General features: G+C 38.8%; 2 protein-coding genes across 7 annotated transcripts in view; both read right to left on the reverse strand.

The window, feature by feature from the left end:
- LOC103920448 (chromosome unknown open reading frame, human C9orf64) overlaps positions 1-98 on the reverse strand; it is an 8,535-nt gene extending 8,437 nt beyond the window's left edge. Inside the window, exon 1 of the mRNA XM_009328191.1 lies at positions 41-98. Within this exon, the coding sequence (XP_009326466.1) occupies positions 41-98 (58 nt within the window). The remainder of the gene's footprint in view (positions 1-40) is intronic.
- Positions 99-798: 700 nt separating this feature from the next.
- The window catches only part of HNRNPK (heterogeneous nuclear ribonucleoprotein K), an 18,119-nt gene continuing 2,135 nt past the window's right edge, over positions 799-16,782 (reverse strand). For 2 of the 6 annotated variants that reach the window (XM_009328115.1, XM_009328113.1), the window contains exons 4-16: positions 16,195-16,251; positions 14,658-14,701; positions 13,688-13,760; positions 12,992-13,105; positions 11,299-11,427; positions 10,498-10,805; positions 10,094-10,148; positions 9,220-9,309; positions 6,465-6,515; positions 3,626-3,647; positions 3,466-3,548; positions 2,827-2,996; positions 799-2,030 (exon numbers count right to left, since the gene is read on the reverse strand). In XM_009328115.1, the coding sequence (XP_009326390.1) occupies positions 1,997-2,030; positions 2,827-2,996; positions 3,466-3,548; positions 3,626-3,647; positions 6,465-6,515; positions 9,220-9,309; positions 10,094-10,148; positions 10,498-10,805; positions 11,299-11,427; positions 12,992-13,105; positions 13,688-13,760; positions 14,658-14,701; positions 16,195-16,251 (1,230 nt within the window). In that variant the 3' untranslated portion in view covers positions 799-1,996. The remainder of the gene's footprint in view (positions 2,031-2,826; positions 2,997-3,465; positions 3,549-3,625; positions 3,648-6,464; positions 6,516-9,219; positions 9,310-10,093; positions 10,149-10,497; positions 10,806-11,298; positions 11,428-12,991; positions 13,106-13,687; positions 13,761-14,657; positions 14,702-16,194; positions 16,252-16,782) is intronic. The other 4 variants (XM_009328118.1, XM_009328117.1, XM_009328114.1 and 1 more) reach the window with 3 other exon arrangements.

Consider the following 16,782-nt stretch of genomic DNA (forward strand, 5'->3'; position numbering starts at 1 on the left):
GGAGGGCAGGGCGGAGACCCGAGGGAGGATGCGGGCTGACCCCAGACCCGCGGGAGCGCCTCGGCCGCCGGGAAGCCCCGTGGCGCGGCCAAAATCATGGGCGCTCGTTCTAAGAAAATCCCCCCGAATCCTGCCAAGCTGGAGCAGCGCACGTGCTCAGCCTCGTGGTCAGGTTGTTTTCCAGAAGACCCGCATCACCGAAGAAGACAAGGGAAAGGCAAACAAACGAAAAACATTTGCATGGTGATACCTGGGCTTTTCTCCCCATGTGAAAAAAAAAAACCCACCACCAAAACCAAACCATCACCCGCAACCCCACCCTTCCGCCCATACACAAGTTGGAGGCACACGGAAAAATTCGGCACCCGTGTCTTCGTTCAGGTGCGTCTTGCCCAAAACCTTTGCCTGCGCGGCAGATCTCTCCCTCCGGCTAACCTACCTTCAGCCTTCCCCAAGCCAGCGCCGGCTCCGCAGGCGCCTTCAGCTGCTGGGCCGACTGCCGTCCTCCCGCCCGCAGCCCAAAGGCCAGGCGCCGGCGTTTTTTTTCTCTAAGGGATTAGCACCTCCCTGCTCTTCTGCCAAGGAGGTCGGCCTCACCCACAACCTCTTAGCTCCTTGCCTTTCCCATTAGACTTTAGGAGCGGCTGCTTACTAGGACAGGAATTGCCCCGCACCATTAAAAAGGCAAAGTGAAATGTTGCACAGCCCAAGGGAGAAAAAAAAACCCCAAACCAAAAAAAACAGTAAAAGAATCCACACTTAGTCTGGACCCATCACATCTGTATATGCAACACACTTGGATTTTTAAATTTGTTTTTATTCAGGAAGTGAAATTAAAACTTGTAAACTATAAATACAAATGCCAAGGTATTACATGAGATATCCAGAGGCTTTATATTTTTTAATTTCTCACAAATAATTCCTATGGAATTCAACATACAACAGAGAAACCAAACAAGTTTAAGTTTTGCATACAATGAAAAACAAGTTACAGAGTTAGATAGCGTCAATTTGCCAATTTATAAGAATTTCTACCTCATACAAATGAAAGCTCGGAAAACAACTATAATTCGTTCAGTAATGGTACAGCAACTGTCGTTTCTAACAGTGTTATCTGCATTAAGCAAGCTGTCTACAACCAGGTGTACTTTACCACTGTGTACTCAGTGACATCACAAAGTTTTTAAATATTTTATTTATATACTGTCACCAATATATATATGTACTGCAAAGAGGGCCAAACACTTGCGAAAATATCAAGTTTTACACAACATTTGCATGAATATTTTTGCATTTTTTCCCAAACAGCAAAGCAGAGTCATTTTTTTCCACACAGTTTCTTTAATTTGTCAGAAAAACCCACATAACTCCATCTACATCAAAGAAGCAGAAGAGCAAGCTGAACAGCAACTTTCATCATTTATGCATTTTCTTGTGGGGGAAAAAAAAGGGGGTATCCATTTTAGATATTACCTTAGTATATCTTAAGAAAAATGACCACCAAGAATAGGTTCACTAAATTTATTTAAAAATCATAAAATGTTTCTTACAAAAGAGTATTACATTCTGCACACCGCTCTCAAAGGATGCCAGGGACATGTGGACTAGCCGTACTCTCCCCCCTTCCAACAAAAATAGTGTACATAAAGCAGGGTGTTCACAACAATTACAGAAAAACATTACAGTTTACCACCAACAATGAACAAAAATATAATTCACTCTCTCTGCTGCTGCTTCAAAATTTCAATGTTAGTCTCGTGCGCCCTTTTCCCTCCCCCCACGTATTTGTAAGGAACTAAAACATTACATCTGGTGGACAGCAAAGATTCCACTACACCTCAAATGCAGAACACCTATGAAGCAGAGGAATGTTGGCTTTTTAAACAGAAGCAGATAAAAAAAAAAAGGGTGCAGGACTCCTTCAGTTCTTCACTAGTCTTAGAAAAACTTTCCAGAATACTGCTTCACACTATAAAAAAGAAAAAATAATCTTGCATTAGAATCCTTCAACATCTGCATACTGCTTCACACTATAAAAGAAAAAGAAAAAAGCATGTATTAGAATGATGGACCATACATCTTGCATCAACATTCACAATGACATTCTTAGAGCAGATTAAATTACAAATTCCTAATACATTTAAAAGTAAATAATTTTTAAAGATTAATGGCTATTATAGGTATATTGATATATTTTAGGCACATTTAAATTATTAGTAATCTAAAGCCAAACATTCAAGTTAAAAACATGAACATCTGCTATGACAGCCAACATGTTAATAAAGCAAAACTAAAGCAAATTAAATCTGAAGCTGTTAATATTTGGCAGAAAAGACAAAGTAATGTCAGCAAGGTGTGAAATGCTGCATAACAGCACCAAATCGATTTCAACTTGTCCTGTAGAGGCATGATCTGTGCCATATGGCAGACTGTGATTTGTTGTCAATTTAGTTATCTAAAAACAACAAAATCACTAGTCTTCCACACAGAACTAGACCAACATCCACTGAAATCTTCTATATTTTCTACAGGCTCTATGTAATTTATTACAAGTAGTTTTTTTGCAGCAGTTTTCACCAGAGAAATGAGAGGACTGCTTGGTTAAGGCGTCTTCCAGCAAGATTAGTTTTGAGGGTGTCTTCATTTTAATTAGAATAGAGGACAGAAGAGAATCAAGGCAGAACTACCATTAGAGAAGTTAGGTTCAAATAGTTACTTAAAAAACCTGCCTTCTAAAAACTGTATCACAGAGAAGAGCAGCTTTAGAATGTACAAGTCAAGTCAGTTTGAAATTGACAGCAGGGACAACATTAAACTTCAACTTGCCTGTTCTGCAGTAAATACTGTGCATTTTGTATCTGGTCCTGTGTTCCCGTAATAGTTATTATCCGATCTTCTGAGCCTTCTAATGGTTCGTCAATTTTGATCGAAGCTCCTGACTCATGACGTATTTGTTTGATTCTCTGGCCTCCCTTTCCAATAATAGATCCTGCCAACTAGGGGAGAAAGCAAACATTCATTTCCTGATAAAACTTCCTCTCTGAAAACAGTTATGAAAATCACAGCAGTGTTTGAGTAGCTTCCGTAAGTTTAAAGAGCTGCAATGGAAGCTTGCTTCCTTACAGCCTCAAAACTTCCCCTGCAATATTAATTGTATAAACACAGGTGGGATAGAACTGGGAGAACCAGTTGCTCATTTGCAAAAAACAAGTTACATAGACCACCTCTATTACTGAACATTAACAATAAAATTGTTTAGCGTGTCTCTAAAGTGAAGACACAAACCAAACACCCGAAGAATAGACTTCTGGTGATTTAGAAACACTTGTTTTAAAAACATTAGAAGTACTTATCAAGCACCCTAAATACTTCTGATTTACTTATATAGTATGAGAAAAGGCTATGACTTTTTTTTTGTTTTTTAAAAGAGAAAACACAAGTTGAAAGCAAGTCAACTTTACTTACATCTTTGGGAATCGTTACTTGTGTTGTGATGATAGGTCCACCAAGGTCTCCATATGAACCGCGCCCCCCTGCGTAAGAATAGTCTGATTTAAATGTATGTATCAAGCCCTTTAATAACTACATAATGAAGTGCATGTAAAGGTTCTATATAAATACTTACCATATCCAGAGCCACCCTCAAACTGTAAGAGAAAGAGAAAAAAACCTTAAATAGTAAATAGCCATGCTTCACTAACATACTTTCACCCTAAGTATCATATTGTTCACTTTGAGCCTATTTTATGCAAAAAGCCCAACCCCCAACCTTACTATAAATAGAACAGTGTTGTGCCATCAAAGGCATATGAAGCAAAGAGGGCAGAGCAGAAACAAAAGGAGTGGGTGGGTGAAATCTCGTTACTCTCTCATCCTGCCCTGTCAAAACCTCTAGGAGTAAGGCATAAAATGACATAAACGATCCAGCTATACCACTTTACCAAGCAGTCTCACTAATTCAGCTGCTGGTAAACAGCTCTTGGTGTTGACCTACTCCCACACCTTGGACTAAACTAACACTCAAATGAAAAGATCAGAGTACAGCCTTATTCATGCTACCAGTACAGCTCAGGAGAGACTGAAGTCTCCGGTTTTGGGACAGAAAGTTTACCCAGTGACTGTCAATCCTCCTACTTCATTTATGCCTTCAGTAAAAAAACCAAAGCTCTTAGGAATAGCTCTGTAACTTGTGTCTTGATTCAGACTATGCTACAATCCTTTGTATTTTAGAACAGATAATCATGACATGAGTTACTTCTGTTCTGCTAAAACCACCATATACCAAATCCAAATCGCTGCAACAAGCACTCCCGGCCTCTTTTCATTTTTAGGATTTGTAGACCAGTATGTGACATCAAGTGCTTGGTTTCATCTAATGTCTTCTAAGTGCACAAGACCCCATTTTTATACTTTCCTTTAGAAGCAGAGAATAAATATGCACAGTTATTCAGAATTCAACTTCTGGGAGACTGCTGGGCGGCCTCTGTGAGAAGAGGCATGGGGCTGTCCCTGTGCCAGACAAAGCCAGTCAGTTCTAGCCAACACCAAAATGGACTCACTGCTGCCTCAAGCTGAGACCATTGGCAAAGCTGGTGACACCTCTGTGGTAACATTTAAGAAACGGTAAAAAAACCCCCGTTGTGCACCAGTTGTGAGAGATGAGCAAGGGGGAAAAAAGTGAGAAAAACAACGCTGCAGACATCACAGTGAAGGAGGGTGAAGAGTGCTCCGGGCACTGGAACGGAGATTCTCCTTGCAGCCCATGAAGAGAACCATGCTGGAGCAGATAGCCACACTGCTGCCCATGGAGGATTCTATGCTGGGAGCAGGCAGACATGCCCTGAAGGAAGCTGCAGCCTGTAGAGAGCGCACACAGGTGCAGGCGCCCGGCAGGACTGGTGGCCTGCGGCAGACCCGTGCTGGAGCAGTGTGTTCCTCAAGGACTGTACCCCACGAAGAGGACCCAGGCTGGAGCAGTTCTTGAAGAACTGCAGTCCTTTGGAAACACACACATTCAAGCAGTTTATGAACAAGTGTATCCCATGGGAGGGACCCCATACTGGAGCAGGGGAACCGTGTGAGGAGGAAGGAACGGAGACAAAGTGTGATGAACTTCTGCAGCCTGTCATTCCCCATCCCCCCTGCACCACTCATGGCAGAGGAAGTAGCAGAGTAGGAAATGAAGGACTAAAGTTGAGCCTGGGAAGACGTGAAGGGTGGGGGAAAGGTGTTTTTAGTTTTCCTCATTGTTTCTCGCCATGCTACTCTATTTTTAAGTGGCAATAAATTAATCTTCCCCCAGTCGACTTTGTTTTGCCCATGATGGTAATTAGTAAGTCATCTCCCTTGAGCCACAAGCTTTTCCATCTTACTTTCTCCCCTCATCCTGCTGAGGAGGGGAGTGAGAGAGTGGCTGCGTGGGCATCTGGCAGCCAGCCAAGTTCAACCAACCACAACTACTTGTTTGCAGACATTGTAATGCAACAACTTTTCCCAAAATACTGTTTACCCTGCTACCTTCTTAGAACATCAAAATGGAAGCTACTCAGACCAAAGAGTTGAGCTTATCCTCTGTCTCTAAGCAACCTATATTGTGCAATCACGTTACTTAGCAATACAGATTGTAATACAACATAATAGAGCTTATAGTGAAGTCCAAAACACAAGAGAATGAAGGACTCTGCTTAAGACTTAATTCAGAGGCTGATCAGAGCAGCATACTGCATACACACAGACATACTCCTATTGATATTTGCTAAAGGATCCCTTTTTGGGCTAACTGTTTTGAAGAACAATCCTTTCCTCGATCATTTCTGCCTCCCCAGACTACAGGACAGCAAATAAACTTGACAGCAGATGAGTTAAGCAATTACATTTGCTGTATTTATGTAAGCTAAAAACTGACGTTTAGTATTTGGCAGCACTTTGCCATCTTCTAGACAGCATGAGCACCTGACGAACCCCATAACTTCCCTTCGCAAAACCTATCTGACCAAATGGTGTATTTTCAAATACATTGATAGTAAAGCACAATAGTTTATCCACAAATATAAAAAAGAAGCTACTTTTAATCTTTGCTGTTTGAAATATGAAAAAACACAATATTATGAAGTTAATACAAAATACGTATCCTAAATGCATGCATCTACAGTGCATCAGTTATGGAGAAAGTTACTATCTACAACATGAAAATGGGGTCTAAAAGAGGCAAAAAGAGGTACAGAAAAGCTCCTCTCTTTTGGCTGTGCTGCTGTATACTTCCACATTTCTATTAACATTACCTGCCTGCACAGGACACACTGTTAAGACACACTGCCAATAAATTCTGAGTCAGAAGGACAGCTTTATGATTTTCAATAGGGGCAAGTTGCCACTGACTACACTCAAGATCAAGAAATTCCCATTATCACTTAACCTGTTCAATAAAGCAGTTTTCAAAAAAAAAAAAAGGTGAGCACACTCACCAGCTCTGGTGGCTGCATGTCGTCACAGGCATCCACATGACACTGCATCATCTTCCAGACACAACATAACAGGAGGAAAAGAGGAAAGAAATCTAAATGTAAGTCTATGTCATGCAGACTTACAGGTAATTTGGCAAGCAAATACAGTATCTACTGGTACAGCGGAACATTTATACTACAACAAAGACTTAAAAGTATGTGATTTAGACCACTTTCAAGACTCGCTCCCTTTTAATTTCACTTTGAGGGAACTGTAAGTAGTCACACTCACTTTTTCCCCTCTTTCTGTGGTGTAAACAGATTTTTCCTCTAACGAAGGTCAGACAGCTAATGGCAAAGCAAAGCTTGAAAAAGCTTTTTTTTTTCTTTTAGAACACCTTCAAGTACTATTATGTATCAAAATCTTTTATTTCTGCCATGCATTAGAAAATGAAGGTTTAATAAGTTTGAAACAAGTAACGCAGTGATTATCTCTATGCCAATAGCAGGTCAAGCAGGAAGGACACAGCTTCTCAAGTTCTACCAATTCATTTCCATATACCTCATATAGACAATAACTAGACTGACAGCCTACTGCTGCCTCACTATATTAGAGATTTAATTATGCTTTGAAAACATGTGATACATAGCATTTCTTTCTTTCAGAATTCTACGATTTCAGCAATTGATGTTCATTTGTGCATTCTAAAACCAGCTTCTCAAGCAGGGTATCTTAACATATGTAACAGAATATTCTACTCTACAGGCTCACTGGTGCTAGTGACTACTGGTACTAGAATAGAAACCAGATGACACACTGGCTGGGTAAGGCAAAGATAACTTTTACATCTAATGAACGAAAATGTATGCAGTCCTAACTGATGTCAAATTGTTTTATCATAATTTCTCTGGTTTTTAACAGAGTGACCTAGGAGAGTGAGATTTTGTTACTTTCTTGCAGCATCTGCATGGATAAATAGAAGAGCTGTCATATATTCTTCCTTTACTGATTTTTACATGCTTGTTAATGTCACATCTCGTAAACATGAAGAACATTTTGTATTTTTTAAAGTGTATGTGCCTTTATTCAAGTGTTTACACGTCAAGACACGTGTATGTACACATACATATGTAAGTTAAAAAATTGAGGAAGCATTTGAAGGAGCAAAAGCACATTAAAAGTCTGAAGACACTCACAGAAGTCTGTGAAGAGACAATCCACTTAACAGGAGACATTCTGATTTAAGTCTCTATTAACTCAGATTTTAAAATCTTTAGTACTTGAAAATTTTAGTACCTGATCAGTTAACTAAAAAAGAGGTGAGGGGATAAAATGACTTTATATGCTTGTCCAGTTTATTTTCCACCCCTCCCACTGGTATCTGTGTGCATTTATGTATCTGAAAGACCCCTGAGGATGAGGGTGTTAAAGAAATACTGGAAATACATTCAGGTTTTTACAACTGTCAGAATAGCCCTTATGTTCCACAGGCATTTAATTTGGAGTAGTTACACACTACAATATATAGCTCTGTTAACAGAGAAACAATACGTCTGTCCTTCAGCAAAAAGCTTCAGAACAGAGATTATAAACCAAATGAACTCTTTCAACAGCAGTGCATAATTAAACTACAACTGTAAGCCAGGCTAACAGACAAGTGTCTTCTTAAGTGGGGTGACTCTGCATGGGCAAGGAGAATTAACCTATCAAATCAAAATGGGTTTTTCTCATCTCAGCATTTACAAGGCTGTCAATACTGTCATATCTCTGGAATTCCAGAAAATTCACAGTTCAGCATCCAGTTTTAAAGGTCCTGAACTACTCAATCTTTCTGCCTTAGTAGAAAAGAGAACTGACAAGAAAAAAAATTATTTCTGTACATTCAACATTTCCATGATTTGAGAGATGTTCATCTGAGAAAAGCATCTATTCTTGCCTTTTATTTCATCTACGTAAAACAGAATCTATATGAAAGAGCACTTCTGCCCTCTGAGAGCAGCCTTTCCCATGCATTACTTAGTTCACAAACCACAATGATGTTGGTTTACTCTAGTTTAAATGCTTTGCTAGAGAACGGTTTCTATATGAAACGAAGGATAGCATTGGAAGACCTTACATTCCTGGCATGACATTTCCAGCTCCAGCTTCATAATCCGTGTGAAGACTTCCTATCTGCTTACACAATTTAGGATACTAGGATCATGGTTAAAACTAGAAATGAAATACAGTCTTTGTTGGGAAGCAGTCCTGACTTTAACCAGGCTATGATACTTGGTCATAAAGGAGCCAAAGCCATGAGCAGCTTCACTGTAAAGAGGAAATAAAATTGCTTTTTAGAATGAAAAAATGAACAGAGATGACTCCACTTACTTGTAGAAACTCATGTCAAGAAAGCAAAGGTCAACCTGACAAAAGTCGGGCTACATGGAAGTCAAAACGGATTTTCTATTCTAGCTGGAGTGGAATAAAAAATAGAACACACTACTGCCCAAGAGTCAAGCTAAGTAAGACCGTGCTCAACCAGATACCCAAAGAAGGGCAGGCTGCTCAGTTTATATGCTCTAACACTGGCTTTATTAGCTGCAAATACAAGAACACAAAAACTGAGCTTTGGAAACATGTAAATACAAATAAGAAATCTTGGAAGCGTACTTCTCAATTCTTCCAGTTTTTAACATGTAAAGTAGCATGGGTAACACTTTTTTTTTGGTAACTGTGTGCAAATCCTTCGTTTTAATATTTCTAGTAAGCGTGTGACATTCTTGCAATACGTACTTCCAGTAACTCATACTCCCAAGGAGGCAATGTGTAAAGCTCATTTAGGTAGCCCATTTCATAGCTCTTCTCCACTTCTTTCTCTTCCATCCATTTAAAAGAAAAAAAAAAAAAAAAAAACTTGTCTCACCTGTCATCTTAAAGAAGGTGCCAAACAAAGCCAGAGGAGAAAAGAAGATTGTTACTATAGAGATTTACCTCCCAGACACCTATGAATTCTCTTCCCAGGAAAGAGGAATCTAGTACGACAGCAGATGACTGCTGGAAAGTTGCATTTTAGAATACAACTTAATAGTGGCTCTAGCTTCAAAACATTTGGAATTACAGTGGATTTTTTGCAGACAGAGAAACCAGCAAATAGACAAGAATTGATTCAAAAGAGCAGTCACCTTCCAGATCGACTAGAGCTCTTCATAGATACTATTCTATAATCTGTATTATTCTATCTATACTCCTGTTTTCCAACATTAGTGTTAAGAATGCTTGTATGAATCAAAGAACTTCAGAGAACATTGTTCTGACATGTTTTCTTTATCTGAAAAGCCTACCAATTCCTATCTCTGTCATCCTGATTAAAAAAGTCTAAAAGACGGTCAGTGCAAGAAAACGTGCAGGGTAGAGCACAGTCAAACTTTCTCTATCATTTTTGATGGCAGGGAGGAAAGAGAGAAAACAGATCATGTCTCAGATACCACTTACACCCCAAACATTCCTCCACAGGAGAGACCATTTGTATGGACAAAACATTTTGGTTGTATCATCAGAACCATGCATGTCCCACAGTTAAGTGCATGTGTTCAGCAACAGTATCTTCAGACAGTCACCATGCTAACTGTGCTTACAAAACAGAACAAAGCAAGTTTTAAATTCATACCATGCCATCGTAACGGTCTCCCGGTCTGCCCCTTCGGTCATAGGACATAAGATCTCTAAAATGAAAAAAGCAGCAGTATGTGAATTGCGTTATAAACTAGTTTATCTAGTCTAATCTAAATTTTCACATTCATGGTTCACACACAACTTAATTTCAAACTGCTCTAGCCAAGTACTGAATGACACAAAAGTTTCAGAACTACTGACTATAGTCCTGCTAGACTACTACAGTGCAGCAAATAATTAAATTCCAGTACTTTTCAAAATACTCTGGTCTAATACACACTCAATCCTGCTTAATCACTACCAACATGGAAGCATGGAAAAAACATTGGAAAGATGAGTATGATTCAGGAGATTGTACACAACGTGAGTTTTGTATAATGCATTTATGCAACAACTCACCCGCCACGAGGAGGTGGTGGAGGAGGAAGAGGAAGATTACGAGCTCTGCTGCCACCTCTACCACCACGACCTGGTGGAGGCGGTGGAGGTCCTCTGCGAGGGCTCATATCATCATAATCTCTTCTCGATGGAGGCATAGGTCGTCCGCCACGACCAGGGGGCATTCGATCAAAACCTCCTCTTCCACGCATCGGAAAGCCTACTGGACGTCCCCTTCTATCATCAAACATCATTGTAAAGCCACCATAGTCGTATGTTTCATCATAGAAATTGGGATCATAAGGCTGGGCCCGTCCTTTAATTGGAGACTAAAACAAACAAACAAAAAATCCCCCCCAAACCCAGTTAGGATTATGACAATTGGCATATTTAATTAAATTAATATATTAGAAGTATAAATACAAATTTATGCATTTGGAACATGTTATTCATGTCACAGTGCTAGTAAGAAAGGACATGGTGATGTGTTTCCTGTGAACTTAACTATGATAGAGAGACTGCTGTTAACTTAACAGTGGCAAATAAATTTTGTCTCCCTTCCTCTTCAATTTTTGCATCTTAATGATATGCAAAGCATGAATAATGGCCCCCTAGTACCCAAAATTGCTTCCCTCCCCCATAAGGTGCACCCCAATCCTAGAAAACTGAAACAGTTTCAAAAGGTTGCAAAAGTCAATCACTTTGTTACTGGGAAAGTAGGAGGTACTGAAATCAAAATAGAAAGATACCATTTTTCATCCAAATGATCCCTAACATTCATGAATGCCAATGAAAGAATAAAATAAATTTAATAAACATTACCTCAGAGATAAGATCCAAGATAATCTTGATACATTCAACGACTCTATCAGGTTTTCCACCAATAAGCACCACTCTGTCGGTAGAATGAGGACAACACTCTTGGAAGAGCTTAATGGTGGTCTGAGTGTTCTGTTGAAGAAAAAAATTGCAAGATTTGTCTAACAAGTATTTTAAACAACTTTATGAACCCATTAAAACATTTTTAAAGAAACAATTGAAAAGACAATTAAATTCCCACCCATTTGAAGTGCATGCTTGCTTCTGAGTTCTCACAACAAATTTAATTTTACCAGGGTTTTTTTGTAAGATCTGTGCTGACATAGTTTTATATGAAAAGGAAAAAAGTTCAATTTTGTCCTCTTTCAATTATGGCTCATCTATACCATCATTTAACTAAATACTAGCAAAAGGACCACATATCCATTGTGAGCTTACAGGTTGTATTAACCTTGTCAAGAAAACATGCTTTGGATGCAAGACAGTGATGTTGCTATGATTATGTCTAGTGTCCTGGTTTCAGCTGGGATAGAGTTAATTTTCTTCCTAGTAGCTGGTAGAGTGCTGTGTTTTGGATTTAGGATGAGAATAATGTTGATAACACACCACCAATGTTTTAGTTGTTGCTAAGTCGTGCCTACACTAGTCAAGGACTTTCCAGCTTCCCATGCTCTACCGACTGAGAAGGCTGGAGGTGCACCAGAAGCTGCAAGGAGACACAGCCAGGACAGCTGACCCAAACGGATATTCCATGCCATATGATGTCATGCTCAGTATATAAACTGGGGGAAAGCTGGCTGGGGGGGCTGCTGCTCGGGGACTGGCTGGGCATCGGTCAGCAGGTGGTGAACAACTGCACTGTGCATCACTTGCTTTGTGTATTATTATTATTACTATTATTATATTTTATTTCAATTATTAAACTGTTTTTATCTAAACCCACGAGTTTTCTCACTTTAATCTTCTGATTCTCTCCCCCATCCCACCAGGGGCGGAGAGTGAGCAAGTAGCTGTGTGGTGCTCAGTTGCCGGCTGAGGTTAAACCACGACACTAGTTATCTTGCCTTTCCCAACCCATGCGAACAGTTACCAGCTTGTATCTGAACTGACCTGAAATTGCCTCTGACACAATGCCAAGAAAGGACAGAAAACAGAGGCGTTTTAAGTTCATAGAGATCATTAGCTTTTTAAAATCTCATTCCTTTACTGAAAGAAAACAATAGTCTTCTAGGAGGTAGAATTATAAAAAAAATCATAAAAATAAAGCCCTTTTACAGTAATATTCAGACACCTATTGAATTATCATCATAGAGAGTTTGTGGAGATGCATGCACCCTAAACCATTTTGCATTTCCAACCATAGGAATAAATCTAGTCTATGCAGCAGTTCATTCTAGGACGAGTGATGAATGCCATTTAAAAAAAAAAATCCTTTCTTATAAAACATTACTCTACCACAAATATTGCTGAGGAGCCTGATAAGAAGTCCTAGGCTCTATCACCAGTGACTTGACTTCTGAGGGTTTGCAAGAAAGTTGCAACTCACAGATCCATCTCAGAACATCAACATCATGTATGCAGTATGTTCTGAAGGAATTACTGCACAGAAGATACTTACACTTGCCCCTTATGAACACAAAACACTAAGTTGTTTATTGAACAAAACCCAAACCTCAGAAGAACAGGAAACAAGTACCTCTCTGAGTTCTTTAATTTTAGCACCCTTGACACCAATAATTCCTCCTGCCAAACTTTGGTGAATGAGAAGTCTTAATTCGCAGTCAAAGTCGCTGCCTTTGTAGTGTTGATACTGTAAGAAAGATGCATACAAAGAAAATAATAAAATATTAGTGACACAAAATTTTAAAGTATTTGGGGTTTTGTTAAGTTTTTTCTCCAAAGCCAATGGTATGACTTGATTTATTCCTGAATTGTAATCCTGTATTTCCTTTGATGGGATCACAGCTACTTAAGCACCTCACCTCAACATAAACTGATGTCAAATCAGTTTTCCTTATTTATTACATTACATTGCACAACTTTCTACGAAGATTTAAAAAGATATCAAACAGTGCAACACTCTTACTTACAAAGCCAACGCAGGATACAAGTTAAAATACAACTACTTCAAAATGGGGACAGAACAAGTCAGGAGGCAGTATTTTGAAAGGGGGGAAGCTGTTCGAAACGTTAATTTAATAAATAGTGACTGACTCTGTCCTCCACCAAAAAAATGCCAATATGTAGTCTGAGAGCTGTAACTCTTCTTTAAAAGGCTTTTGTTTTTTATTTTCCTATTTCCTGTATTTAAAAAGCAGCAAATCATTTAGAACCATCTTGTTTTAAAAGCTAATCTTTTACCCCTAAAACGAAACAACATTAAGAGACATACCTCTTCTAAAGTAGGGATAATCTTCTTCAAGATTTCTCCAATTGTCTCTATATCTGCACTGATACTCAAGATGCTGTTGGAGGCCATAATGCCCGACAATATGGAGAAGGTGGAAAAGAAGAAGTAGAAGTAAATTTTTTTCATCATCATACACAAAATTCTAACAAGATTTTCTACACAGAAGAGCTTACAATTAATATTCCCCATTTAAAGTAAACCTCTTTGCTCAATTTACAACACATGCATCTTTGTTTATGCCCAATATATGCATGATAAATTTAAGATTAGGTAGGTCTTGCAGAGAGAAAGAAAGACAGAATGGGCTTTTGGAAGGGCTCAGATTAAGTGGGCAAGAAATTGACGCAGAACTGAAAGTAGAAGTGAATATTCATGTTCCCCGCCACCACTAATTTAGGATACCCTCGCTATTACATTGGTAAGACTGGCACACCTTCTCATAGAAAAAGTGGGGATATGCAAGTGGTGAACATTTTATCTGGAGTAAGATTATGAGACCAGTTAGAAATCAGATTACTAATGGGCTCTCCAAGAAAACAAATACAAATGCAAGACAAAAAAAAGACAAAACAAATGAGAAGTGAAGGAAAGTGAACCAGAGTTAGCATTTCATCAGAAATAATTATGAACAGGCAATGTTGAGGGGAGCAAGGTGGGCCACAAAGACAGAGCGAGAGACTGTTTTGAAACAATTTGATTTACAATGCAGCAAATATGCAACACTTGAAGCTGTGCTCCTTCCATTGAAATAAAATTAGTGGATTGTTTGGGTGGGCAACTCACGTAAAAGTTCAGTGACAAAAAGACTTAATGGGGAAAATAAGACAGAAAACTTGAAAAAAAACAATACACCGTCTATAAGGGGATACTATTTAATTATATCAAAGGCAGGTAATAAAATACATTTCTCTCTTTCTAATCAGGCAGTGAGGCATAAACTGTTGGGACATACCGCTCGGGGCCACTGCTGTCTGGGACTGAAACACTGGCATTGTACTGCATTGGTCATTGGCGTTCGTGGATGTTGGCATTGGGCATGGGTATTCAATCGGAAGTTGTCAAGTATGGTACCCGTTTGGCAACGAGCACATTTTTGGGCATAGCCAACCAGGGTTTTCACATGGGCGTTCAGGGGCGGATGGGCCAACGTCATGGTGGGCAACGCAGGGGCAAGTCGATCCAGTACATGGGCAACGGAGATATATGGCCAAAAAAACAAGGAGAGGGAAAAGGGGGAAAAGCAATAAATTTTAATTTAATACAAACTATACTCATTACTCTCAATTAATGAAACAAGCTTAAGTTGTTCTGAAGACTAACACAATAACGGATTGCTACACCGACTGTGGCTTAACAGTATGGACCTTAAAAATGAGTCACTCGATCTGACTAAACTACTTTTTACTTTTACATGTTTCAGTAGCAGGCTGGCTCATGAGGGTAGACACAAAACCTGTCGAGATTGATATTACTGGAACCTTGGGCAAATCGGGAAGTTAGTTTTCCAGACCAATCTAAATTATCTGGAATTAGGTGACATGTTGATTTACTTGGAAAAAAACAAAACAAAAAAAAAACCACAAAAAAACCCTAAAAAGAAAAAACCAACTAGCTGCCGAAGTTAGTGAGCATATGTATGATTCCTGACCATTTCAACTTAAACCTCAATTCTAGTTGTGGTAGTTTATGAACTTAGTTGGAACTGATTTGTAATGATACATTGCCAAATCTTGTGTTGAACAGAGTCTTGATCGGAAAAACTGTTGAAATTGTAGCTGATGTTAAGTACAGGAGTGTAAACAAATGGAATTTAAGAAGTGTTGCCAAGTTTTATAAATACACAACATTAACGCTGAGCATGTGTCTAATCACAAGAGTCAACCCACTGTAAAATGTGAATAGGCAAGTAAGTCGTGACCATTTAAAAATGCTTCCCAGTAAGAGAATAGAATGTTCCTTTACTGTTCTATACCCGTATTTAAATCAAGCAACCTTAACATTAATGCTTTTGTGCTTCATGTGCAAGCTGTCAAGGAACAGATGGACCATTTTGTTTGTTTGCTTTTTTAAAGGAAGTTAAAGAATTCCTCTATCACTGGGTTAAGCCAGCCACCTGCAAGTGTGTACAGTAGTACTATAATTGATTCACACATATGGGAAATGGTACAATTAAGGGGTTTAAGCTTTGTCAATATTTCTAATTAGGATGTTAACTCACTTGAAGTGTGTAATTTAGCGGAATACTATTCAAAAGCGAAGAGATTTAATATAAACCTCTCCTCCCACATGAGTCAAGATGGGTTTTAATTACAATAGAAATTGAAGAACTTAAGTTATCTACTCTAACAATCATTACAAATGGCTTGTAACTAGACTACTGATGTCTAGAGTTGAATTGCTCCCATTTCTAGAAATGCACGCAATCAAGCTTTCGATGTAGTGCTCTGAAAGAATTGGTGTTAAATTAGTTCAAACTCATATATACTCACGTCTGTACGAAGTGCCTTAATATTTTTGCCACCTTTTCCAATCACTGCTCCAGCATTCTGGAAAATAGTTTTCAGAAGTTATGTTATGCCAAGTCAGCACAGACTACATTTTTAAACTCAAGACTAAGAATGGTAAATCTATTTTTGCATTACCCTGTTCACCCGGGGGTGGGGGCAGGCGGGCACTGCTTTTGAAAGGTTCAAATCAAATTGAAACAAACTGATACAGTTTGTCCATGGAAAAAATGACCAACAGCTCTTACCACTGAACTGAGAAGGATATTCAGTTTTGCAACTAATATTTCAATTCCAAATGGAAGTTTCTATGCAATACTGCCCGTGTTAAAACAATCTCATAGACTATAGGTCTCAAAAAAACATACTGTATGAATGTAATGTAGGTCAATGATTTCCCTAATTTATTTGATCAACTCTTTTCCCCTCCCTTTTTTTTTTTAAAGGAGTATGTTTGCAAATTCCACTTTTGCACTCCAAACATTTGACAATTTCAAGTGCTCATTTTGGTTTATACCTGTAACTTAACTGATTTCTCAGAGCAGTATATTCTGAAAAAGGTTAAAGCCAATG

Source organism: Pygoscelis adeliae, unplaced genomic scaffold (genome assembly GCF_000699105.1).
Source record: "Pygoscelis adeliae isolate BGI_AS28 unplaced genomic scaffold, ASM69910v1 Scaffold45, whole genome shotgun sequence".
Taxonomy (NCBI): domain Eukaryota; kingdom Metazoa; phylum Chordata; class Aves; order Sphenisciformes; family Spheniscidae; genus Pygoscelis; species Pygoscelis adeliae.